The sequence below is a fragment of the Acanthisitta chloris genome, unplaced genomic scaffold (genome assembly GCF_000695815.1).
Source record: "Acanthisitta chloris isolate BGI_N310 unplaced genomic scaffold, ASM69581v1 scaffold1879, whole genome shotgun sequence".
NCBI classification, from domain to species: Eukaryota; Metazoa; Chordata; class Aves; order Passeriformes; family Acanthisittidae; genus Acanthisitta; species Acanthisitta chloris.
The window spans coordinates 2935-29978 of NW_008691773.1; the positions used below are offsets into that span (position 1 = coordinate 2935).

At 39.0% G+C, this 27044-nt stretch overlaps 1 protein-coding gene across 1 annotated transcript in view; it reads left to right on the plus strand.

The window, feature by feature from the left end:
* The first annotated feature begins 1931 nt into the window (after positions 1-1931).
* Positions 1932-27044, plus strand: part of UPF2 (UPF2 regulator of nonsense transcripts homolog (yeast)) — a 46225-nt gene continuing 21112 nt past the window's right edge. The window contains exons 1-13 of the mRNA XM_009082337.1: positions 1932-2305; positions 3408-4187; positions 7507-7667; positions 8664-8861; positions 9506-9655; positions 11129-11232; positions 11561-11646; positions 17245-17353; positions 18169-18282; positions 19705-19821; positions 24346-24531; positions 25034-25237; positions 25902-26177. Coding sequence (XP_009080585.1) covers positions 1944-2305; positions 3408-4187; positions 7507-7667; positions 8664-8861; positions 9506-9655; positions 11129-11232; positions 11561-11646; positions 17245-17353; positions 18169-18282; positions 19705-19821; positions 24346-24531; positions 25034-25237; positions 25902-26177 — 2847 coding nt within the window. The 5' untranslated portion in view covers positions 1932-1943. The remainder of the gene's footprint in view (positions 2306-3407; positions 4188-7506; positions 7668-8663; positions 8862-9505; positions 9656-11128; positions 11233-11560; positions 11647-17244; positions 17354-18168; positions 18283-19704; positions 19822-24345; positions 24532-25033; positions 25238-25901; positions 26178-27044) is intronic.

Here is a 27044-nt window from a genome sequence, read left to right on the forward strand (position 1 = left end):
TTCTTTAGGGTGATGTTTTATTTATGAATGTTTCAAAATAGTTAAAAATAATAACAGCAGTTTTCTATGTTAGATTGGAATGCAAGTGTCTCATTAGCCACTTTATTGAGTAGGTGCAGGAAATTGGTGAATCTAGCACGTTTTTATCATCCAGTCTGAGTGAAATGTTAGGCAGGCAAAAGCAGGGATGGCAGTTGGGAATCAGACTGGGGTTGGTGATAAAAACAAAGTCATGTTTCTGCAGGTCTCACACACAGTCATGTCCCATCAGCCCCATCTGTATATGCATTTAACTTGCAGCATGTAAATATCTGAAAAATTATTTTTGGTTTGAAGAAATTAATTTAGCCTGAAGTAAATAAAGCTTTGGTGGTTCTAATTGCCTCCTGTGGTCCTGTCTGGCCCCATCTGATCCTGACATGACTCAGCAGAATGCCCTGGCCCTAGGGACAGCTGCATTCTAGTCTGTAGTGACTAGAGTTACCCATCAGGTTGAAGAAGGTGAGTCTGCCCCCTCTGTTTGGTACTTACAGAACCACATCTGGGCACCACATCCAGTTTTAGGATTCTATGTTCCAAGAAAGGCATTGATATGCTGCAGCAAGGCTACTGGAGAGCATGAGAGCTGAAGAGAAGCTGAGAACTGGATTTCTTGAGAGGGAAAGTCTTACTACTGTCTTGCACCAGCCTAACTGGAGAGTCTGGAGAAGATGGATCTGTGTTCTTCTCAAAGCTGTACAGGGATAGGGTGAAAATAGACACAGTGTGGGGCATAGCAGTTTCCAGGATGGTATTAAGAAAAGCTTTTACACAGTGTGGTTATTTGTGGGGCCCAGAGGAGACTCATATCTCTGTCCATGGAGATACTCAGAGCTTAGCCAGCCAAGTCCCTGAGCTGATGGACCTGCTTGGAGCAAAGGTTGAACTAGGTGCCCTCCACAGTTTCCTAAATTATTCTGTGATTCCAGCCTTTCGTTTTCAGTCTGGGTTACCTTATGTATCCTTAGCCAAGTGAAACCAAAGCCTAGAGGGCTGCAAACCCCAAAGAGGCTAAAGCTCCTGCAAGTCCCCAGAAAAACGTTGGTTGAGTAGAAGGAGATGCAAATTGTAGCCTTGATAACTCTTGATAATTGCAGCTTTTCTGGTATTATTTCTGTTCTGCTGGCAGAGAGGTTTGTGTGTACAGCTTCATCAGCACTGCTCTCTCTTCAGCTGCTGCTTGTGCTGTAGAGAAGAGTGCTGGAGATTGCTGTGGAAATCTTGGGATGGGTGAGGGAAGAATGAGCAAGATGATGCCTTTTCACAGTGAGGACAGACACTGGAGCAGGCTGGCTGGAGAGACTGTGCTGTCTCCTTCCTTGGCAGTTTTCAAGGCTGGAGCCTGAGTGATCTTGTCTGACCTCATAGGTGACCCTGCTTTGAGCAGGAGGTTAAATTACTTGAGGTTTCATCTAACCTGCATGGCATGACCTTATGATCCTAAGCAGAGGTAGTGGAAGGAGGAGTATTCTTGTGAGATGTGTAGAAAGGTCAGTGAGGCACAGGTACATGCTGATGTATCAAATATTTATTGATTTTCAAGTTGTAAGTACTTTGCTTTCATCAGTCTAGAATTATTTTTTTCAGATAGATTTCTCTTTATGTTCTGAGATCTTGTATTCCTTGGGTTGTAAATTCTTGAGAGGTTTTTACTTCACAATTCAGGCTGAAGAGAACTTTGCAGTATAACACTATTATGATTAGTTTTTTCCTGTTAGGTCCTTTCCTTAGTTCAAGAAAGCTTGCCCTTAAACCTTTACTCTGATGAGTCAGGATTTGTGAGTTACCTTACTCAGTTAAGAGCGAAGTGAGTATGGGTGGGGTGTGAAAAATGACTGAAATATCAACAGCAATTTAAAAGCACTTACTTTGCTGTGGTTCTGCAGGTTTGCCTGGGTAACACGATGCCAGCTGAGCGCAAAAAGCCAGCAAATATGGAAGAAAAAGAGTCTCAGATAAATAACAAAGAAAAGGAATTTAGCGAGAGGCGACCAGTGAGCACCAGGGAGAAGCCAAAAGAGGATGTTAAGGTTGGCATGAAGAGAGAGACTTTAAAGGTTCCCGAAGATAAAAAGAAGAAAATGGAAGAGGATAAAAGAAAGAAGGAAGACAAGGAGCGGAAGAAAAAAGAAGAGGATAAAGTAAAGGCAGAAGAGGAGCAAAAGAAGAAGGAAGAAGAGGAAAAAAAGAAACTTGAAGAAGAGGAGAAAAAGAAACAAGAGGAGGAAGAGAAAAAGAAACAAGAAGAAGCAGCTGCTCAACTGAAGTAAGTTGTCCTTTAACTGTGCCATGTGCTGTAGTTCTGCTGTCAGGGCTGTTGGGCAGAATTATGAAAGATGAAATGTTGGAGTTACTTTTAATAAGTTGCATGTAGTGTTAAAAGTGTACGTGGCTATCTGAGTATGCTTTATGACTTCTACATAGTTTTGAGTTGTCACTTGTAACATCTATCACTTTGGTCTCTGATATGGGGGTTTGATAGTGTTCTGCATTTGATGACCATGTGCTGCTTGCACAAATCCAAAACAGCCCCATAGAGTCCCCTGTGAAGAAAACTGTCCCAGCCCAAACTCACATAGTAAAGCAGCACAATTTCTCTTAAGATGGAGAAGTGTTAGTGTCAAAAAATTTGGAATATAGACTCTAACAGGCTTACAGACCATAACAGGAGCAAGTCTGCTGTGAAGAGTGGCTGTAATTTCTTTTAATTAATCACAGAGGGTTGGCACCTGCATGGCAAACAGGATGTAACCTGGGAGTTTATTACATGATACTACCAAGACATTGTTTCTTGGTGTGTTACCAGAAGGTGCTGCAGTGTTGGAGATGGCATCTTCAGGCCAGTAAAGCTAAGATTCTGGATGTTCCTACGTTTGAAATATGTCATTTCTAAGACTGAGGCAATGTCTCAGCCAAATTCTATCTGGGACAGATCTGTTTCACCTATTTAACATCTTCTGTGTTAATTTTAGTAGTCTGGGAGTAAAAGTTTTCCATTTACTGTGTAATTCAGTAAGCTGTCGAGAGGTTGTTGTCCTCTTTGGTGAGAACTTCTGGAGTAAATGGAGTTTTATGTTTATGTTTTCGAAGTCTGTTGGGATTAGTATGTTCTGCATAGAAATATTTGAGAAATTTCGTTTTGTAACAGGCAGTACTTGCCTTTAGCAACAACAAAATTAAGCAAAGTTTATGAAACAAATGCTTGAGCTTTCTAGGATTGACTTGGTAAATATTTAAGAATAGAGTATTAAGGGGAAATTGTGTTTAGAACTACTGGAGCGTTTCCAACTGTGACCTTTCTTCCCTTTGAGCTGATAACCTGAAAGTGAGGTTCTGTAATGAAAATGGCTAATCTTTATGTCTCCTAGGGAAAAAGAGGAAGCACATCAGCTGCATCAGGAGGCTTGGGAGCGGCACCAGGCAAGGAAAGAGCTCCGCAGCAAAAACCAGAGCGCGCCGGACAACCGCCCCGAGGAAAACTTCTTCAGCAGGCTGGACTCCAGTCTAAAGAAGAACACAGCTTTTGTGAAGAAGCTAAAAACCATCACAGAGCAACAAAGGGACTCCTTGTCCCATGACTTTAACAGCCTGAATTTAAGCAAGTACATTGCAGAAGCAGTAGCTTCCATTGTGGAGGCCAAGCTGAAAATATCGGATGTGAACTGTGCCGTGCACTTGTGTTCCCTCTTCCACCAGCGATATGCTGATTTCGCTCCTTCCTTACTCCAGGCTTGGAAAAAACATTTTGAAGCCAGGAAAGAGGAGAAGACTCCCAACATTACCAAGTTAAGGACTGATCTGCGTTTTATTGCAGAGTTGACAATAGTTGGGATTTTCACAGACAAGGAAGGTCTGTCTTTAATCTATGAGCAGCTTAAAAATATTATTAATGCCGATCGAGAGTCCCACACTCATGTTTCTGTGGTTATCAGCTTTTGTCGGCACTGTGGAGATGACATTGCTGGTTTGGTACCAAGGAAAGTAAAAACTGTTGCAGAGAAGTTTAACTTGAGCTTTCCTCCTAGTGAAATAATTAGCCCAGAGAAACAACAGCCCTTCCAGAATCTGTTGAAGGAATACTTTACATCTCTGACGAAACACCTGAAAAGGGACCACAGGGAGCTGCAAAATATTGAAAGACAAAACAGGTGACACTTGAATGTTGCTTTTTATTTATGAAGCAAAAAATTGTTTGTGAAATGCCTAGATTTGTTGCAGGATTTGCACAGTCTGTTAGCACTGTGTAGGAGATAAGTCTGTTCTGCAGTGTGTCTAAAAATGTTCTGCGTTTGATCTGAATACTTAGAAAGCAAAGACCAAACAGATTCTTCCAATGTCTGTAGAGCAAAGGGAGGTTGACCTTTAGCTTTAATTCTCTTTACTCTGTTTGGTGCTGCTTCCTTATCAGTGTGAGAGCAATGCTGCTTTCCCAGCTGGTACTGTCCTTTTCCAGTTGGCACAGTCCAATTTCTCCCTTTCCACCCACATGTATCTAACAGAGCATATGCCACAATAGCTTGGGCTTGTTTACCTTTTTTGTTTACCAGCATGGAGGAGAAATTAGGTTAGATTGACAAGGAATCCTTTACACTTCAGCGTGGACAAATTTTGTTGCTGTAGTAAAATGTTGGAGGGCATAGACAATTTGCTTCAAATCCTCTGAAATGTCAGCAGTAATGCAAATATTGGAGGGTGTGAGTGTACACACCTTTGACATCTGAGTAACTATTTCTACCATATTCACATTGTTTAACAATTGTTTGCTATTCTTTAAAGCATCCTGAGTTCTCATCACTGGAGCCAGCCTAAACCCAACTGCTGCTCTTAAAGCAGAGTCATTCTTAAGTCCTTTTAGAAGCATTGCAGGCAGAGAGAAATGAACATGGTACTGTGTGTGGACACTTAACTGCTTAATGAAAGTTGAGGAAAAAAGTTTCCCTAAGACATCAAAAAACATTCCTACCAAATTTTATTTGCTTACAGCATGTCAGTGGCAGAGAGATTCTTGGCATTTGCATGCTATGGAAATACAAGGCATGAGGGCAGGACAGAAACTTGCCTAGTGAGAAGTCTGTGACCACTATGGAAATCATCCTAAACTGTGGATTTTGGGAATGTGATTGTGCAAGTGTTTGCCTGCTTACTTTGGGGTTTTTTGTGGGTATTTTTGGTTGGTTGGCATTTTTGCTTTAAAAACCAACCAGCAATCTTATTGGATAAAACAGTTCTCTGTGTATTGAAAATCTGTCCATTTTGCTAATAGCAACAGTTCTTATTCCTGCTACTATTCCAGAGTCCATGAAGTGAACAGGGAGTGAACTGTTCCCTCTTGTGCATCAGCTGTGTCACATGTTTAGGTTATGATATTTTCTCAGGTTGATTACTCATAAATTTATCTGTGTCAGGAGAGTGACTGCGGAGTAATTCAAGCTGCACAGATTGGATAAGTTAACTGAAAATTAATATGCTAACCTTAACAAAGCTTTAGTACTGTGTTAGCTGCAGAGTCAGTTAGGTGAAATTAAAGCATTATTAGTCACAGGGGTTTCTCAATAAGTGGATAATTAGGAAAACTACCTTGAGTTATGCTTTGACAGTAGAACCTGGAGATCATTTGGTTACACAGCTGAGGGCACAGCAAAACTTGTCAGGCTGTGTCACTGGAAGGTAACAAATTAATTCTGAAATTCTAGAGTGTTTTCAAAAATGAGTGTTAGATATGGAAGGAACTTCTCTTGTCTGAATTAAGGATGTTTTTAAGATGTGCTGAATATGCCTTATGGTACTTTGAAGAGGCATAAAGACAAGTACTCTGTGCTGTACTTTTAGTTGCATTCAGAAATGAGTTGTGCTTTTTAAAGTTTGTTTCATAGGCTTTAGCTTGCTTGAAGCTGTTAACATTTGTCCTCTGAGAACTGAAACTGAGAACCGAAACTCCTGTACTGTTGTTACAGCACTTTGCTTTTTTGGTTTTTTAATAATAGCACAGAGCTCCAGTGCTCATGTTTATGGGGCTGCTGGTACATTGTGAACTTAAAACGTGTACGTAATAGACAGCTGTCTCCATGGGAAGCCTTTGAATTGGCACTTGACATGTTCCCTGAATCCAGACTGAACTACTGCACTTCCTAAGTTGTCAGTGGTTGTTTAGTTTGTTTATTTTTCTTGTTCTACTTAGCAGGTAATACATGTTACATAGGTGTGTTTTGTCAGAGGGGCAGGAAATGTAACTTCTGGTAGCATTGCTGCTTCTTGCCCTCTGGCTGGACACCTATGTCCTGTTTTGGTTCTGAGTAGGTATAAGGGATTTTGTTGCTCACCCTGTGGAAGTGTTGTGTGCAAAGATGACTTCTGTTTTACAGTTTTTCTTGAACTGAAGAAAGCCAGGATTGATATCACTCAAACTGTTTGGCAGTTTTTATGCCACAAAATGTTTGTGCCTTTTGGCAAGACTCTAGTTGTTACCTTGCATAATAAAAGCCTAGTGATAATGGAATGATGATGTAATGATACAACCTGCTTCAGGAATTGTGGCACTGGCACCTTTTTTCAGACTTCTGATGATTGTCAGTGGCTCCAGCTAGATAGTCCAATATTATGAGCATTGTTCAAGTTACTGTAAAACAAATTGGAATCTTGCTAGGCAAGCTCATTCTGTCAGCTTCCCTTTGGAAGTCAGTGTCTGATCTGAGTACATTTGTGCCTTGGCTGTAGTTGGTCCCCAAACAGCTCAGCTGGCCCCAGGTGTCCCTTACTGGTAAGGAACTGACTGTGCCTTGTCCAAGTAGGAATTGTTCATGCAGAGAGGATGAGTGGATCGTGCACAGATGGGATTAGCCATAGCTGAGGACAAACTAGAACATGCTCATGAGCCACCAGCTTACTCATAGTTCTCCCAAAATCAAGGATGACAGTCTTTGATCAGCCTTCTGTGGCAAGCTTTGTACTAGCAGAGATGACCTTGTTTTGCATATTTGGTTAAATTACTGAATGTTCCTGATATTTTTTCTCAAAAATACAAGATGTCCTTAACTGTAGTTTGGAAAGAAAATCGAGTTGTACTGTTCTGCCTGTGATCCCGAAACTGCTTTATTTCACACTCGAAAGCAATGATTATGTTCCTTCAAATGCAAGTTGCTTTTGACAACAGATTTCAATTTCAAAGATGATAATTCACTGCAGAAGGTTTTTCATAGAGCAGGACTGTTCCAACATGGCAAAGAATAAGTTAGGCTTTCTCTTTGATATTGCAGCTAGAGCTTCTGTGGCTGTACTGTCCTCAGTGGGATTGTAGGTGGGAATTCAGTGTGCTTTGGGAAAATTCTGCCGTTGCAACCTAAACTAGAACTCTCACAGTCTCCTTGAAGAGGGCAGGTTAGCTGTGCCCAGAGAAATTCACAGTGGTGCAGTGTAGCTCAGGGTGTTCTAAGGAGAAGGGTTGTCTGACTGTCCCTGTGATTGCTGCAGACGCATCCTGCACTCCAAAGGAGAACTCAGCGAGGATCGGCACAAGCAATATGAGGAATTTGCAATGTCCTATCAGAAGCTGTTGGCAAATTCTCAGTCTCTGGCTGATCTTTTGGATGAAAACATGCCTGATCTTCCCCAGGAGAAACCAACACCCGAGGGTAAGCCACATTTGTAAGCAAGTAAACAGAAGGCTGGACTTGGCTTGGATATGCTGGGAAAGCTAACCAAACCCTCTGACTGCTGTGTTCTCTCTGCTGGGTTTGTTCCAGTTAGGCTTTCCCCCAAAGGATATCAGTGAATGAATAATACTTGGGGTTTTTAATTAAAGTAATTAAGCCAAACACGTAACCATAACTATTGTATGTACTGTGTAGTTGTGGTAATGGAAGTCACATCTCTTTAGATTTATTTCAGGTAATGCAGTAATAAATTGAAATTTAGAATATTTTTAAGCCAATCCTTTCTATTTAATAAATGCAGTTTTTAATGTTTAAAAGGTCTTAGAGTTTTAAAAGCTGATATTGTTCAAAAATAGGTTTGAAGTCTATTTTGGGGCCATGATGTTATGAGCAGGAACATGTTGTTAAGCCAGATAAGTCACTAGGTGTGGCTGTCTGACCTCCTGTACAGCTTGGAGCTGGCACAGCTATTCAGTGCCTGTAACTCCGAAGTTTGAGGTTCATTGGGATGTTGTTGAAGTCATGAGAGTATCCTTTGTCTGAAATGATCCTGAGCTTAAAAAAGTTGGTTTTTGAATGCCTCTAAATTTAAAATTATTCTTTTTTAACTTTGTTCTTAAAATTCAGCAGGTACAGTTCACCATGCTCAAGGTGATTACTTTTCATGCTGATGTCATTCAAGTCTGTTGTAGCTTTCTAATACTACATAATGTGCTGCTTGATTGTACTTGATTTGACTTTCACTCTGATACTGTGTATTTTCAATCAAAGTCAAATACACAATTTGAAGGTAATTTACTGATATATCTGATATTAAGGCTGGATTGTTACAAGCACTTTAGAGTGCAATATCTAGGTGAAAACAGTGGTGGTAATAAATAGCTTTCCATGTTTCTCAAGTGACTCTTAGGTGTCTCCCTTTAGAAGATTAGAAATTTGTGCGAAAACTTTCTTACGGTTTCACTGTTTTTGCAGAACATGGACCTGGTATTGATATCTTCACACCAGGAAAGCCTGGAGAATATGACCTGGAAGGAGGTATCTGGGAAGATGAAGATGCTAGAAACTTCTATGAGAATCTCATCGACTTGAAGGCTTTTGTGCCAGCAATTTTGTTTAAAGATAATGAAAGATGTTCCCAGAGCAAGGATTCCAGCAAAGATGAATCAAGAGGTAGGATGCTTAGATGAGTATTTTTTTAACCTATCTTGTCCAACAGATAGACAAATGTGATGGAAGTGATGAGTTTCTAATGAAATAATTTGTGATCAGGACAGTACACCACTATGGATGAATTTTTAGAGAATAAACTTTGTGGGATAGGGATTATATCTGGGTGTGGTATTTAAGGAAAAAAGTAAATGCATTTTAATATTGATAGAATTGTAAATTCAAAGTAATTGGAGATTAACCAGTGTGAGTAAGTACTAACTTTTCTATGGGAAACCTGAGAGTTTCCCTTCTTGGAAAGATGTGTTTATTTTTTCCAGTTAGCCATTAACACTTTAGTACAAAAATGACTTGCTCAGTATATAATTCCAGTCAATGAAAGACCTGGGAGGTTCCTCACTTCTGGCACAGCCCTTAGCTCTTTCCAGTTTTCAGGTGTGAGTCCAAGTTATATGAAGGAATTCAAACCACTGTGACCTAACAGATGAGACAGGATAGTCTCAAGTAGTAGATATTCTTTGCCCTATTTCTTTTTAACACGATTAAGACACTGAAGAGATGTAGGTTTAGCAGGATTATTCTTCCTGTATTCTAATCATGGCTGTGTATACTTAACAATATAATATTTCTATTTAACTTTTAAATAGATTCAAAAGATGCCAAAGATAATAAGGAGGTACCTGGGAGTGAGGATCTGGAGTTGGAGCTGGAGAACCTGGATATTAATGATGATCCACTGGAGTTAGACTGTGGGGATGAGGCAGAAGATCTTACAAAGAAGCTTCTTGATGAGCAAGGTAAAAACAGTTGGTATTAAGAATTCTTTTTCTTGATGGTTTGTTTCTTTTGAGCTTGATGGTTTTTAGTCTGCAGATCAAGTGCCTTCAGGGAGAATGATTTATTCATTTATTTATGAAGCTATTAGCTAGAAACTCTTAGGATTGTGGTCAAAAATGTACCAGGTCAGGTACTACAAAAGAGCTTTTCCACTTGGAAAGGATCCACATACTGCGATAAGAAAATAGAGTGTGAGAATATCTGTAGCATTCCAGTGGATGAGAGAACCAGTGAAAGAAGATACAGGTTTGGGGAACTGTTGGAATTGAATGTGATAGCAGAGCCTCTTGAAACATTGTCCTGAAAAGTGACTGAATTATCAAAGACTTACTTTTTAAATTTATTTCAAGAGCACTGAATCAGTTTCAGTAGAAGACTGAGGCGAGACAGCTAATTGCTGTAGGCGAAGAGGAAGGAGACAGGAAGGTGTGGCTACAAATACTTAAATGGAAAAATGAATTAAAACAGAATTTGCAAATTGATGTGTTTGAGCTGTTGTGTGTGTTAGTGAACGCTGAGTGTGTGGGTGATGAGAGTCAGGATTTTATTAAGCATTTAAATCTTCATGGTCCTCCTTTGAACACCTGGAACATTTTCCTTTTCTTGTTTTTACTGCTTCCTTAGTGAACCCTTGTCTCTTTCTGACTTCTGGTTGCCTGTGCCAGATGAGGTGATGTCACCTGCTTTAATCTCTAGCCCCTCTAGGCTGGGGAGCTGGCAGAGCTGACTGCTCCTTGGAGCAATTCTTAGTGTTTTTCTGCCTAAGCTCAACCCCTGCCTCCAGGAGGTTCCAAAAGGAAGGAAAAAAGTCCTGCAGTGTAGCATCTTTGTTACCTCTTCTTGCAGTAACTTGAAAAAGGAACTTGCAACTTACAAGATGAGAGTTTATCTTACTGTGTGACTTTACCAGGCGTTGGGTATATTGTCATTTACCAGCACCATATTCTCCTCTTTGAAGTCTGTCTGTTTCCATTTTCCTTTCAGATACCTCCTAGTTATTCTTGTTACTGCTGAGTATCCTCAAACTGGAAAAGGGACATGAAGTTTGGTTTTCTTTCAGTTTGAGGATGCTCAGCATTCTTTTCTGTTGCTTTGGCCAAGGAAAGGTCCTTTCCGAGTGTTGGTGTTACAACTCACTATTGTGCTGTAGAGCAAACTAAACTCTTCTCTAGGACTCAGTAAAATTGGGATATTTTTGAAGCATACCACAAGTTTTGCAATTGGAAGGTAACTGCAGGGGAATTGGTCTGGTCAGGTCTTGTAGTTGATATCAGAAAATCAGAATTTTGTTTTCATATTTACATCTTTTTTTGAATCTGTGGGTATTTAACAGCTAAACCTGACAAATGCACTGTGTTTGGGGAATGTGGGGAATGTCAGTCATTCTGTCAGAACTTAAAGCTGTGTGCTGCCTGTTTATTTCACTCCCTCAGAACAAGAGGATGAAGAAGCCAGTACTGGATCTCATCTAAAACTGATAGTAGATGCTTTTCTTCAGCAGCTTCCAAATTGTGTCAACAGAGACCTCATAGACAAGGTACAGTCATAGTTTTAATTTTTTTCCACTCTTGAAAGTTAAAATACTACATCAAATAGATGGGAAAGAAAGATTTGAAGCTTTGGAGTCTATCAGTAGCTGAATTAATTTTTAATCAGTCTCTATTCCTGTTACTGGACATGTTTTCCAGCTATGACAGTTCCAGTCAAAGCTGAAGATTTTTGGTTATGGTTGTTTTGAAAGCAGCTGCATGTGGTAGAACAGCTCTGTAAAGCTACTTTTGAGAAGCATATTCTGTTTTAAATTGCTTTAAATGTAACCCCACTGCTTTAAAGGGAAAGTATTGCATTGACTTTTCTCTTTACAGGCAGCAATGGATTTTTGCATGAATATGAACACAAAAGCCAACAGAAGAAAACTGGTACGAGCACTTTTCATAGTTCCTAGACAAAGGTAAGCACTGAAAGTGAACAAATTCAACTCACCCTTTGGTTATTTAATTTCACATATGTTTGTATTTTTAAAAACCAGTGTGTACTCTAAGTTGCATTTGTTTATTCCTGATGTGCACTTGTGGAGTAGTTTATGCTGGAGCAGATTTCCTGCACTTAGGGGAAGAGCCTTGCTTCCAGAAATGGTGGCAAACATTAAAATAGAAACATTGGATTCATTGGGAAAATAATATATTTCTCAACTCTCTGGTAAAATAGGTGAAATGACGAAGTCAATTTTCTACCCCACTTTGCCCAGTTTCTCATGAGAGGTTGTTTTGATTCTGCTCTTAAAGTGTTTCATGATGACCTTGGAATTCTTGTTAGAGTTCACACTGCTTTGATTCCATTCCCTTTCAACTCTGTGGGGGAAAAATACGTAGCTTGAGTGTCTGTTTTGTCTCTGTACATATGTAGACTACTGCTTTGAATAAACACATTGGTGTTTTGTTTTCCTTACGTTTAATCACTAGCCTGTGTCTGCATCCCATCTGTACTAAGCATCTGCTGTGCTAATAACCTTTCTCTTAGCTGTGTGTAAACCAGTGGGTTGTTTGCTGAGTGTAGGCATTAACCTGACCCTACGTTGAAACTAGTTTTTGCAATTAGAAGTGCACATAGTCATTAATTCTCTTCTGTATCCTTGTCTCTAAAAGTTATGGGTTTGACCCCTCAGTCGTTGGAGGCTTTGATACAGGTCTGGTTGTGCATCCTGTTTGAATGGCAGGCAGTTAGGTATCTTCTGTGTTAGGTGTTACAAGGTTCTATTCAGTCCAAACTTAGGTTGTAGGGGGAATAACCTCTGTTTATCAGCTGCTGGTAATCATGAAGTACATCAAAACACAATTGGAGAAGAAATTTTTTCACAGCCTAAAACACCTACAGCAATGTTAGTCAGCAGGACCACTTGACTTTTGTCTTCAGCTCTACCATAATACAGAGTTTTTTTGTTGCAAAATGGCAGTGAGTTGTTGGCTGTTCTGTCACCATCCAATGTTGGTACCACTGCCCTGTGTTTCTTCCTGGTGCTGTAGGTTCCAGATAGCTCAAACTGATCGTTAGCTCTTGGAACCTCTTTGAAGATCCATGATTTTCTTTGTATAATCTGCTAAAGTGTGCTAGGTGGTGACCTGGAAGAACTTGTAGATGTTGTGCACAGCAAACAGAGGTACTTTCAAACAAGAGCAGGATGATGGCTTGTAAATTCAGCAGTGTGAGTTCATAGAGGGCATGAAAACAAAGCTAAATTCATAATGTATTAGAGTATTTAAAAAGTGTCTTTGAGAGTGGACTAGGAACATGGTTAAGTCCTGGAAGTGTATATAGTGTCTGCATTGCCAGTGGTTTGTTGTCTTCCCAGTGGTAGTTCCATTATCCTACAAATTTGTTTTAAAAATAGTAGTTCAAAAGATGATTAACTTCCTTGTAGGAACTCAATAGACTAGTGGATTGTGGAGTTGGCTCAAGGAGCTGCTACCTTCATTGTGCTTCTGGTCTCTAAAGCTGCAGCTGGTCTGACACCCACTGGACTAATGGAAACTCCAGCTCCCAAATGTAAGGTCTTAAGTTCAGTTGTATATATCTGCCTGTTCCTTTGCCTGGGCTACTCAGCAGGGAAACAGGATGTTGGCTGAGCTGCTTGTTCTGACCCACAGGCAGTTGCTGTGTAAATAGCAGCTGAGCTGCCCATAGGTGCAGAGGATTTGAAAGGACAATCTATCCTAATATTTAAGTTAGCTGTATTGCTGCCATTGGTAAAGGAGCAGTTCCACTGTCTGTCTTGACATCAACATTTATAATTCTTGTGGAAAAAGCTCCAGGTGTTTGTATGGCAAACAGTAGTAATGGTTGCTGTAAAGTGCTGCAAATTGATGTAGAAAATTCTCTAACACACTGCTTGAAGGTTTTGTGTTCTGTGTGCCTCTTCACTGAGCCTTAATGGTATGTTTTTACCTTCCATTATTGTTGTTGCATACTAGTTTATGCAAAATCCAGGAATTTCTACAGCATGTCTCCAGGATACTGTGGGAGAAGAAAGCTTGTTATGGTTATGTTTTTGAGGAAGGGTTTTGTAAAGGTTCAGAGGAACAATGTCCCAGGGTGCAGACAAAGCAGGATATTGCTGGAAGCCTTGAGCAACCTGATCTAGTGAGGAGGTGTCCCTGCCCAGGGCAGGGAGTTGGGGCTAGATGATCTGTAAGGTCCATTTCAACCCTTCAATTCTGTGATTCTATGATATTTTCCAAAAGCATAAGTTTCCAAGCTTATCAGCTAATGTCAAGTCTGGCTGTTTCCTTGGCAGCTATAATGAAATATTTCAATAACAGAATAAGTTCTGTTTCTTCTCCTGAGATCAGTTAGGGGAAACATGCAGTCATGACACTTCTACCAAAAGTATAACTATGCTAGTATGCAAGTGGCTTTCAGATTTGCATTGGAGGATTGATCTAAACCTAAATATTAGCCTTTGCGTTCAGCACTGCAGACAGTGATTTAACCCATACTGCTCACAGCTTTAGGACCCTTTTCTGTCATTCTTTGCTAACTGAATTATGTTTCTGTACAGATATACATAATTATTTAGGTTTGACTGCATACTATAATCTTGTTGAATTTTTTCGACTTCAGTATGAAAAATTTGAAATCTCTTTCTGAAGCCTTAAATTCTAAACAGTTCTGCACAAATGCTAAGCAGTAAATAGGGGCTGTTGTGACTTCTGATTTTTTTTGCCATTCCCATCTGTAGTGACCCGTGAAGCACCAGATTTGCTAAGCAAGAGATCAGTTGTTCATATGGACATTTTTAGCATTGTTGCTGGCTATTCTTAATTCAGAAGTTAGCTGCTACTTAAGTGTTAAATAGTTCTACACATTTTAACTCAGAAGTTGGAAAGCTTCTGTCTATCTACCCTCTTTCAGCACTTTATCCTGAGAGTTCACAGTAGCAAACTCCTTCTTGTCCAATTGAACTTGATTTATCATCTCTGTGGCCTGTCTCCTTGGAGGATGAAATTGAGGGATGTTCTTGAGATCAAGGAGTTTATGCCATGGCAAAGAAACAAAAGCAAGAAGTGTTTCCTCGGTAGCATGCCAGTTCCACAGCTTCCTTCTATTCCCACTGCACAGTGTGGGTGGCACTTGGTACCTGTTCAGGTCCTGTGAATACACTGCTTTTATCTGGAGTGTCATTATGCTTGTGAGGCAGCAGTTCCTGCTCTGTTGCTTCATTATTTAAGCTGTCTGTCTTATAGAATCCCAGAAATTAAGAGCTATACAAAATGCCCCTTCACTCTTCCTGGGTATAAAATTTTGGAAGCATCCATTTTAGAGAGTTTGCTCTTAGGACTTCAGTTGAGAAGAGTTTTCGTGTGGATTGTGGGTTTTTTTGTGCAGCTTGCTTATTTGTCTTTATAAACATTTGAAACTCTACAAAACAGATATGCTCTTAGATATTTCACCAAAGTGCTGTTCATGTGATGCTGAGATCCAGAGTTGAGTAAGTTTCAACCCAAGGCCTGTGGTCAAAAAGAAATGGTCAGAAGTAGTGGGTTTCTACTATGGCAGTGGATGTTCAGGGTCCTTAACATAAGCTTCTGAGAGTAACTGGCTCGTCCCTGATGCCAGGTCTTGCTTTGTCCTGTAGAAGAGCAGGAAGAGAAAGCAATACTGTGGGGCTTGTGGTGTATTTAGCAAATTTCTTCCCTGCTTCTCAAAAAGAGCTTTTGGAGGCACTGCAGGTACCAGTAGATGGTGCCACTGATACTGCAATGTCTCCACTGCTGAATGCGAATTTTTGTCTCCCCTGAGAGGGAACTGATTCAATCCCTGATTGCCAATTTCAGGGTAATTGACCCAAGGCTTTTCCTTATTATATTTCACCTATTTAGAAATACCTAGTCCTAGTGTGCCTCCCCATGAAGAAACCTTTTGTGTCCTGTGAGGGAGTAATAACAATGTGCTCTAAGTTATTTTCCCCCAGGTATGTTCAGTTTACAGAGATGGAATTATTAGCTCTCAGCAAGCAATTGCTTGTTCAGACCAGAATAAAACTTTCTGGTATTTACCTTAAAAGAGATGCCATAGAGAAGTCCCCTCAATTAAAATACAGCCCCTCAGTTCAGCCACTGTCCTTTAGTTTAACTTTTCTATGTGTGTGTGAAGTGAGGAGACTTTCACTTCTCTGAAAGTTAATGGCTAAATGCTTAATAACATGGTAGTAATTTGCTGTGGGTAGTCAGCCTTGACTGTGTGTTCCAACAAGCCTGAAAAATGTAAATACTGCTTCAGTTATTGATTAACAGAAGAGATAAAAACTGTTAAATAGATAACTGAGCTGCCTGCAATGTTTCACCAGCAGTTTTATGAGTTATCAGGAGGCTGCTCAGCTATGTCTCTTTCAGGGAGTATATCCTAATGCTTCTAAGCCACAGTTTTAATACATAATTGTCTCTTTTTCTGTAAGTGGATATTAAACACCTTGGAAATGTGCCCTGGTGACATAGTGGGAGAAGGGAGGCAACCACAAATGCTTTGTTTTGGGGTTTTTGTCTCGGTGCTTTTCCAGTTTCACTTTGTGCCAGGACAAGCTCTGTGTATTGCCTGTGCCTTTGGATTGCTTTTGGCAGCATTTCTTTCTTTTCCTTTTTCTTCTTCTTTCCTTAGCAGTAGGGAAAATCTTAATCCTTCATAAACAGAAACTCAAAATCCATTTTTCCCTTACAGGCAATTTCTTACTTGTAGCCTGCAAATTCAGGATGTTTCTCTCCACTTAAAAACTTAGGCTTGTTCTGCTGCTCATCTGCTTATTGCATTAATTTAGCATTCTGAAAATAAACCAAATGTGATTTCTTCAGCTTGTTAAGTGATACTGCAAGGCCTCGGAGTGCAGTTGGTTTCTCTGCATGAACAAGTGGTACATGCACACAGCTGATTTGCATAAATGTGCAAATTAAATGGGTATGAAGGCATGTGATCAAGGAAGAGAAAAGCAAATAAGGAAATTTCTATGGAAAACTTGGAAATATTAGCATTTGTGGTAGTACATGCTGGGTGTTGGGGGAGAGGGTGGCCACATCACATCTGCTGAACTTGGTTTTATGTGAGAACTGCTATATTCCCTTAGAAATTTCCCACCTTAAAACTCAACATGTTCCTACTTTCCTGGTTGTGTCTGCTGCTGGTAGAAAAAATGTAACTAAAATCTTGCAATAACCAATGGAATTGTCTGTAAGAATTTTTTGGTTTGCGTGTTGAGAGGGATCTGAATTTTCTTTGTCTGGTAATTTATGAAAGGTCACATTCTGTAGTTAAGATGGTATTTGGCATTTTACCTAAGGCAACAGCTCTGAAAGAAAATTAACTGTGAAGGATTCCAAAAGGATGTGGTAGTTTACCTTCTTGTATTATTGTTTTTAAATGATATTGCAATGTGAAGTGAACCCAAAAAATTGCGTGTATGTTGTCCTGTCAGTATATGCACATTCTTTCTTTTCGCATACTTGTAGACATGCATATTCTTTTGTCTATAAATTGTCTTTTTTATCCTTTCCTTTGTTTGCAGGTTGGATTTGCTACCATTTTATGCAAGACTGGTTGCCACGTTGCATCCCTGTATGTCTGATGTGGCAGAGGATCTCTGTTCCATGCTGAAAGGGGATTTCAGGTTTCATGTATGTTTCAGTGATTTAGGTTTTTTGCATTCAGATTAACCAATGTAATAAATCAACCTTTGGTGGAAAAACCCAAAACACTTGGTATTATGGAGATGCTTATTCTGAAAGTCAGTGAATATTTTTCTGTCATCTGTGCAGAATTTGTCTAGAATACTAGATTTGTACATTTTTCACCAATCAAAATTTTTTACACCTCACATACATATTTTTCAGTGTTTCTTTTCTTTTGTTCTAGATTTTGTAATCAAATTGGTCATGGTGCACAATGAGATTTCAGTCACTGTTTTCTGAGTTTTGTGGCACAGATTTTTGTTTTGGCAAGAAATTTGTGCTTTGGTGGTAAAATTATGCTGATGTCAGTAATGTTATAAAACAAAATCAAAGAGGAAGGAGTCTGCACTTTATTAAATCTGACTTGAAAAAGCCATCATCAGTCTTTAATGTTTCCTCAGGGACTATGCAAGTGTCCTTTTCATGTAAAGACTGCTTATTAATTCTGAAAATAGAGAATCTAGCATGCCTAATCACTACTGCCCTGTGGGAGAGGAGGGAGGTGTCTACAACTGTAGGCATCTTAGAGGAACCAGTTGATTTTTGGGGTGGGGAGATGGGGGAAAAAAATTCTGCAGGAACAAGGTTGTAGAGTAACTTACAGGAAACCCAGTAATAGGTAAAGGTAGAGCTTAACAACCCAACGAATATCAAACACTACTAAATTCCCAAGCTTGTTATGCTTGTGCAGGTCAAAATAATTTCTAAGAGATGAGGATTTCTGAGGGCCTTAAAATCAAGTAATATAATTTTTGTTTTAGGTAAGAAAAAAGGACCAGATCAACATCGAAACAAAGAATAAAACCGTGAGGTTTATTGGTGAGCTTACCAAGTTTAAGATGTTCTCCAAAAATGATACTCTGCACTGCTTAAAGGTTGGTGTGGTGATTCTCCTGTATTTATGCAATGCCGCTCATGTGTCCCCATCCTGTTCCCCTCACAGACCTATTGCTGATGTGATCTGAATTCATTGCTTATGATGTTTTAAACCATCATATCTGTTGCTGCTGTGTACAAGGAGACTTCTAGAGGTATTAGAGAAGTTAGAATGTTTTAATTTTCCTAATGATAGGAATATATTTCACTTTTGGGCATAACCGAACGGTGAATATATCTGTCTGAAAGGTGATGGGAGACATTGCTGCCTAGTCATCTGCTGTGCATTGCAAAACTTGCAGTATGTTGATTTCAGTTAGTATTTTACACAGAAAATAACAGTAAGGGAAAGGGATTAGGGGCAAGAAGCTTTTCAGTGGTGCAAGGAGAGGCTTTTATGCCATTTCAGCTTTTGTTTGTTGAGGAACAAAACAAACCTTTGGAACACATTAATCTCAGTTTGCTGATAAACATTCAAACTTATCTTTGACGTCAAATCTCAAATTAAAATGGGTTTTAAAAACTAAAAGTATGTTTAATAAAAGGTGCTTGAAGACTCACATAGCTTAAGATCAATTTCTGTGTGAATAGTTACTATTCATTGACTCGTTAGCTATCAAAACTGAATTCTTAAAGAATTTCAATCACTCATCGGTTCTCTCATCTATAAAATACTGTTAACAGCAAAGCTCTATTAATTCATAGTCATTGCTTAACTTAAAACAGGTAAGTTATTAGGTGTGCTCTGAGGTTGTTGTGTCCTTGTACCCTTTTATTTGGTGGTTTTTCAGCCTAGCAACAGGAATCTTATGCCCAGGTGGAATTGGTATGGGTGAGATTATACTGTTTCTTTTCATATTGTCATCTTTTTATGCTAGTCTTTGGAAGCATCCTGTTTTTCTGGTTTCTGGAGCCTAAATTTGGTGTCTATAGACTGTTCTCATAAGAGTTTTAAAATGAGATTAATCTTTTGAGTATTTATAGAATCACAGAATGGATAGAGTTGGAAGGAACCATAAAGATCATCTGGTTCCACTCCCTGTCATGGGTAGAGACTATTGTCATCTTTTTATGCTAGTCTTTGGAAGCATCCTGTTTTTCTGGTTTCTGGAGCCTAAATTTGGTGTCTATAGACTGTTCTCATAAGAGTTTTAAAATGAGATTAATCTTTTGAGTATTTATAGAATCACAGAATGGATAGAGTTGGAAGGAACCATAAAGATCATCTGGTTCCACTCCCTGTCATGGGTAGAGACACTTTACTTTCACCCTTAACATCTGACCAGAGAAATCAGTTTGCATTTGGTTCATAAAGAATTCAGACCACCACAGTAGTGTAAAATCTGGTAGATATAACTTAATGTTTCCTGCGGTTGAAAAAGATGTTTAACATGCTGTGTTTTTATATAAATATATACCAGATGCTTCTGTCAGACTTCTCTCATCACCATATTGAAATGGCATGTACCCTGCTGGAAACCTGTGGAAGATTCCTCTTTAGATCACCAGAATCTCACCTAAGAACCAGTGTTCTTTTGGTAAGAGAAAACTCATTGTCCTATGGGGGAGGGTGGCATGCACTGACTTGAAGCAATTGCTTCTTTTTGAAACTATTCTGGAGAACTCCAGTTGACCTAAAAATCTGTTCATGGCTTGAAAGAAAATGTGAAACAAAAGAATTAAATCTCTGAAGCAAAAAGCTATTGCTTTTGAACTAGTAATGATTCAGAGATAGGACAAAACCAGAGGACGAAGTTGAAATAATATAGTAGCTGTACCTGAATATGCCTGAGATACTACTTGAGGGGGAAAATCATAATGAATGGAACCAGGCATGGTAAGATGCTTCAGCTGGGGGTGAAGACAGTTGTGAAAGAGGTGGTTTCTATGCCCTGTGTAACAATTTGGGGTTGTAAATGTGAAGAACAAATTTATGAAGACACTAGAGGAAGCAGTTTTAGAAACAGAGAGTGGGAATGAAGGTAAGGGTAGGACTGAGATCCCTAAGTCTACATAAGTACTCGCAAAGACTTTGAAATAACAAGAATTGGCTTTGGGTATTTTTTTAGTGGATGAATTTGAGCCCTGAATAATGTGTTTACTGCCTTGAGAGACAATCTGAAAACTTTGTGTCCAAGGCAAGAGACCAAGTCAAACATCACTGCAGACCTTCAGAGTTAGATATGAGCAATAGGAAATAGCATTCAATTAAAAGCAATTTAAGCAGATACAGAGCAACTAATAGATGTTGTATTAGAAGTCTGACTAGGTGTTTAAATCTGCACTGGAGGAAGAATGTAGACATGTGTATGTGCAGTAATAAAGTATCTGTGTTGGGGGAGAATCTAGAACATAGTTTGCCCTTCTGGAAAGGAATGGTTTAAGTGTTTGGATTCTCTTTCTAGAGACACAGCTCTTCAGCTGTGAAGTATCAGTGTCTCTGCTGTATTTGTCTCCTTTCTCACCAAAGCACTTGACATGCCTTTCTCTTCAGCCTACAGCCTCTCCTCTCATGCTGAGAGTTAATGGAGAAGCAGTTGTTGCATACTTGGGTATATTGCACAATTTCTTTTTCACAAAATACTGTTTTTTCTGCATCTCTGTGAATGTCACAGCATCTGTTGAGGTGATGTAGTCACAAGAGGAAAGAGGTGGGAAAATTAACTGCAAGTTTTTGGTCCTGCTTTTTGTAGCAATGTACTTTGTATCTTGAAAGGTTTGAATCTTCTAAAGGTTTGCCAGATGATGTGTTTTGTTGTTAAATGTGTTCCTTTCCAAATTCAAGCATTTTTCCCTGAATACACTGTTCCATTATCTTTAAAAGGCGTTTTACTCATTGCTACCATTTCTTGGTAGTTAATAAAAACTTTAGAAGTTGGGAAAAATTAAATACCTTTACCAGAGCTGTTCTTTGTAACTGAATGCTTTTGGCCTTACACGATAGAAAAATCCTGATTGTTAGCTGGATTGCTGGAATCTGCTGGATGAATGCTAAATGTGGCTTAACTGTGAAGTGCAAGACAAACCACAACACTGTTTGAATAACTGAGGCTTAAAACCTCCCAGGGTTTTGGATAAGTAGACTTTTCTTATGCCTTGAGGAACCAGGAGAAGATGAAGATGGCAAAGAAGTTTGGAATATCTAGTTATTGAGATGTAAAATAGGTTAAATAGATTCATATTCTCCAACCATTAATAACTGCATCTTCTAACAGTGCCCTAAACAAACTGTAGAGATTAATTTCGGCTTAAATAGTCTTAGACAAATTGGATCATAGTCTTATGGTACCAGTTAGTGTGAACTGTAGAAAAGATTAGTCCCAAAGCAAGCTAATTACAATCTTGTGGTAAAAATCTAAGCAAATGTACAGCTGATCTTCTCAATGACTCTTATGGGGAGAATTAAAGCCTGTTGATCTTCCAAATCATTATTGGTCTTAGTCTTTACTGCTGCTGATACATTATGTGGTAAGATGCCAAACAGGCTGCATGTTCCCTGTTAAAGACAGTAGTGCTTTGTCCTGGTGTGCAAGAAAGTCATAGTTAAGAGTGGATTTTGAAAGTAATTAAGAGAAAATCAGTTGATAAGTAAAGTGATCTCTAGGAGTGCTGCAGGCTTAGTGGCACTAAGTGACTTATTCCAGAGGAACATTTAGGGATCATATCCTGGTTTTGTAGGACTCCTGGCATGTTTTGCAAATGATATGGAGATTCTTCTCTTATCAGGACAGTGTTTGTTTCTGCTAATTGTTCTTCATGACAAATCTTTCAATTCAGTGGCCTTTATGTTATTTAAAATAATAACATAAAAGTAACTTGGCTTTAGAATTGGATTATTTGGATTGGAGCTTTGAGGGGAACATCAGCTTTATCTTGCTCTATGGTTTTGTAACATAATCATGTTAAAAGTATCAAATTCTTGTGTTAGGCTGTTGTCCTGTTAAAAGACTATTTGAAGTTTTGGTATTAAAAGCCTTCTGATGCTTTTTTAATCATGTAACTTAGACATTTTGGGTTAAGCTTTAGGGCAAGATCACTAATTTATAAATATACAGAACTTAAGCTACGCAGTGGTTTCGTTCTTGGGGTGACTCCTTTCATAGATGGGGTTGGAATGGTGGGAGATGTTTGTACGGAGGCTGTGGCAGGGGAAATGCAGTTGATGTAGAGTGTGTCAATTCACTACAATTATGTGCTGCCAAGAAATTACAACTTGTCCTTTTGAAATGCTGGAACAAGTAGCAGGGCAGAACAGTGTAGGTAGTAAAGGGAAGGAGGAGGAGCTGAACAGTTCGTGTCTTATCCTCTGAAAATTTAAGTGTCAGTTCATGCTGAAATACTTTCCTGAATTGGACTTCTCATGGTGCTGAGGTTTTGGTTAGTGACTTTTCTCTCTTCTTTTTTTCCTAATGTTTCTTTTGAAATACATCTGCATGCGGAGAGGTTTGTTACTCACTAAGAAAAAACCCAGTTTTACTGTTTTAACTTGGCCACTTTAATGTTGTTTGTGATCTTTTGCTATCAAAGGAAAACCAGAAACCTAATCTTTAAATGTAATGTGGTTTTTCACCACATAAAACGATTTATTGACTCAATTGCATCTGTTAAGCACCTGCAGGAAAATGTGCTGCACCTTAACAGAAATTTCCCTTTTGGAAAGGAAGAGTCTCAGTTAGGGAATCAAAGGAGAGGCCGTTTGTGTCATGGAAAATGTTAAAAATGAAATGCCTTAGGGTTGGTGTTGGTTCAGGACCTTCCTGGTGGTAGATGAACACAACCCAGGAACAAAATGGCATGCTTTGTTGGATTACAAAGTGGCACAAAACTTCTCTTCCTCATTGAATCAGCAGCTGAAACTCAAGGTTAAGGAGCTGTTTGTCTCAGGGGAACTGAAACATTGCCTGGTAAAAGAAACTTTAAATTACTCAAGTTTAGTGGGAAGTCCACCAGGATGAAACGTGGTGCTTCTGCACCAGTGACCAAAGAAGGTTTAAACTCTTCTGGTTAGTTTACTCAACTCCATGAATATAGATACCAACAGTTGTGTGTGGTGGTAAAACAGTACAGGTTAATTGAGTTTATCTCTTTGAAGCTGTAATTTACCGTGTACCCAACCTCTAGTAAACAAAGTCTAAACAAATGTAGTTTATTTTCCTCTTGAACCACCTTAGAGTGATTTAGGGTACATGGGATCATGTGATGTATATAAAATACAACTTATAGCATTACACATATATACATATATGTACACAGATGTGAATAAAAAGTAATAGTGGAATTATCATCCTCATCTTTAACTGTAAAAACTTGCAGCTTTAGTTCTTATACAGAATTTTGAGAGAAATTAAACTTTAACTTACATATCCAAAATGAAGCATAGAGAAGAGATTTTATCCAGTGAGGAAAATTAGGACAATCCTGACAATTAAGCACAGTATTTAGTGTTGATGTAGTAACCTCTTACTTGTCTAATTTTTCATCCTGAAATACTACTTTAGGTACTGGGTTTTTGCAGTTGATTCTGCTTAGGTAAACAGCGACAATGGAGCATGGAATAAGGAAAATGCCATTGCCTAAACCTTTGGAAATTCATGTGGAACCATTGAAATAAACTGCTGGAGTTGCATACTGATGTAAAAAGTGGACTGCCAGTCTTATGATGATTCACTGTGCTTGTGTCAGGACAGCAGTATTTCAGCTGCTTTGGGTTAAATAAAATCTAGTTAAATAAAATAATGCTTTGAACAGAGATGCTAATAATCTTATTAACCATTTACCTAAACAGTAACAGTTAGATTTTGAGTTAAACATTAAGTAATTCTCTGAAATCTTCAGCACAGGTGAACCATTATAAAAATAAGGATTGTGAAGTAAAATGACCATGGAAATAGAACCACAGAACCACAGATGTGCTTTGTCCTTTTTTTCCCCTCTACCCAAGCTCATAACTTAGTTTTCTGCAACCTTTCTGTTTCCTTTATCCCAAATGTAACTGTAAAAGACTTTGGCTTGAAAATGTAGTATGTCAGCATCTTTGACTCATCATTTGCATTTATTTCCAGGAACAAATGATGAGGAAAAAACAAGCAATGCATCTTGATGCACGCTATGTTACAATGGTAGAAAATGCCTATTACTACTGTAATCCCCCTCCAGCTGAAAAAACTGTGAAGAAAAAACGTCCTCCTTTGCAGGAATACATCCGTAAGCTTCTTTACAAGGACCTCTCCAAGGTCACCACAGAGAAGGTAAATAATTTCAGAATCTTTAATGCTGCTCTTACGGAAAGTGATGCAGTCATAACTCTCAGAGGGTTTGGGGAGGGTTATAGTTCTTTCAGTTGCAAAGCAGAGGGATCATTTTTGTATCGCTGATGGAGATAGCTTCATTTCTTGTATCACAGCACATATTGAACCTGCATTCTCTGCAGCATGAAGTGCTGAATAGAGTGAGATGAGAATCTTTGTGCTCTGTATGTTGTGTTGGGAGAGTGAGAGACAAAAGGCTTCAGTTAAATACAGTGTGTTTGGGCAAGGAAGTTGTGGGACAGATAAGCACAGCAGTTGGCTTACAGGCATCAAGTTTTCCATAGCTACCACAGAGCTGGAAGTTGTTTGAAAAGGAGGAAGAGGAGGTTGCTTGCAGATGGTTCATGGGATTGCATCCCAACCATGTGACACGGGGGGTGACAATGAGCATCTGGATCTTTTACCTGCTAAAATGTGAAGCTTGTCTTAAAATTTGGTTTAGGTCCTGAGACAGATGCGCAAGCTGCCTTGGCAGGATGCAGAAGTAAAAGACTATGTTATTTGCTGTATGATCAACATCTGGAATGTCAAATATAATAGTATTCACTGTGTAGCCAACCTCTTAGCAGGGTTGGTCCTTTACCAGGAAGATGTCGGAATTCATGTTGTGGATGGAGTGCTGGAGGATATTCGACTAGGAATGGAGGTAAACAACCAATATTCTTGCCAAGCTACACTCATCTACTTATGTTGGAAGGAAAATTAATCTTGCTAAAAGAAAAGATTCTGTTTCTTGTCTTTTCTACCTTCATTTGTTTGCTTGATGTAGGTTTATTTGAATTAATAAAGCAACACACATACACCTCCCCAAAAAACCCACCTAACCCAAAAAAACCTAGAACCAAACTGCCAAGAGTACTAGGACAGTTATTTTTCCCCCTTATCACAGTAAGGGCATACAATTTACAGTGTAGACAGATTCATGCAGCGTTAATTAACTTTGGAGACTAGTCCATATTTTATTAGATGATCTGTAAGGTCCATTCCAACCCTTAAATCCTATGATTCTATTAGATGTTATAATTCCAAGAATTCTCTGGATAATGAAAAATCATCATAGATTTAAGATGGAGTGTATGCCAAATGTATTTGAACTTTATAATGGAGACTAGTCGACCAGCTTTCATAACTACTTCCTAAAGCTTATTTTTGTAGCCATAAATAACCATCTTGTAACCAAAGAAATTCAATTCATTTTTATATCCCTTTTTTCTTTGTAACATGTTTGTTGGGTTTGGTTGGTGTTTTTTTTAATATTCTATTGTGTCTGCACGATAAAGTGAATTTTCCTGTTGTTTTTTTTTATAAAGGTTAATCAACCAAAGTTTAACCAACGGCGGATCAGTAGTGCCAAGTTCTTGGGGGAACTGTACAACTACCGAATGGTGGAGTCAGCTGTGATATTTAGAACTCTCTATTCTTTCACATCATTTGGTGTGAACCCTGATGGTAGTCCTAGTCCCCTGGACCCTCCAGAACATCTCTTCAGAATCAGACTTGTCTGTACTATCCTCGATACATGTGGGCAATATTTTGACAGAGGATCCAGCAAGCGGAAACTCGATTGCTTCCTTGTATATTTTCAGGTATTCTAAGTTTTATAGAGTTCTCTAGAACAATTTAACAAGCTAATGTAAGTTAGGTACATATCTCTCTCCTTGTTTTCTAGCACTGTAGTTGTTAGAATCCTGCCTCTCTGGCAGCAGTTTCATTTTCAAGTGATTTGTATGTTGAGCTATAATATACCAAAATGATCGGGAGGCTCTCAGTGCTCACATTTTGGGTTTGCTCAGCTTGGAGAGGAGAATGTTATTTAGATTGCTGTCCTCAGTTAAGTTTTGATAGAGGAGGAGTCAGATATTTCTCAGGTATGCACAGGGAAAGGGTGAGAGAGAATGGCACAAAATGCAACAAGGAAAAGTTCTGGCTCAGTAGATGTAATGAAATGGGGGAAAATATTTCCTAATGACTGTGTTTAAACAGTGGAATGGGTTCCTTAGGAAATGGGGGATTCCAGACCATGGAATTGATACTAACACTCTTTGGATATAAATTTCTTTTTGAATTGACTTGAAGGAGGGGAAATTTAGGCTTGATACTAGGAAGAAGTTTTTTCCTGTGAGGGTGGTGAGACACTGGCACATGTTGCCCAGGAAGGCTGTGGTTGCCCCAACCCTAGCAGTGTTCAAAGCCAGGCTGGGTAAAGCCTTGAGCAACCTGCTCTGGTGGGAGGTGTCCCTGCCCAGGGCAGGGGTTGGGACTAGATGATCTCTAAGGTCCATTCCAACCCCTAAAATTCTATGATTATTTTTCTTTCTGCTTTTCTGTTTAAATTATGCTAAAAAACCACATTTTAAAAACCCAGAAACTGAGGTGATAAGTTATTTCAGACCTTCAGGATGTGTATCTTTCATCTGTATAGGAGATGTAAAATGTTTTGAGATACCATCACA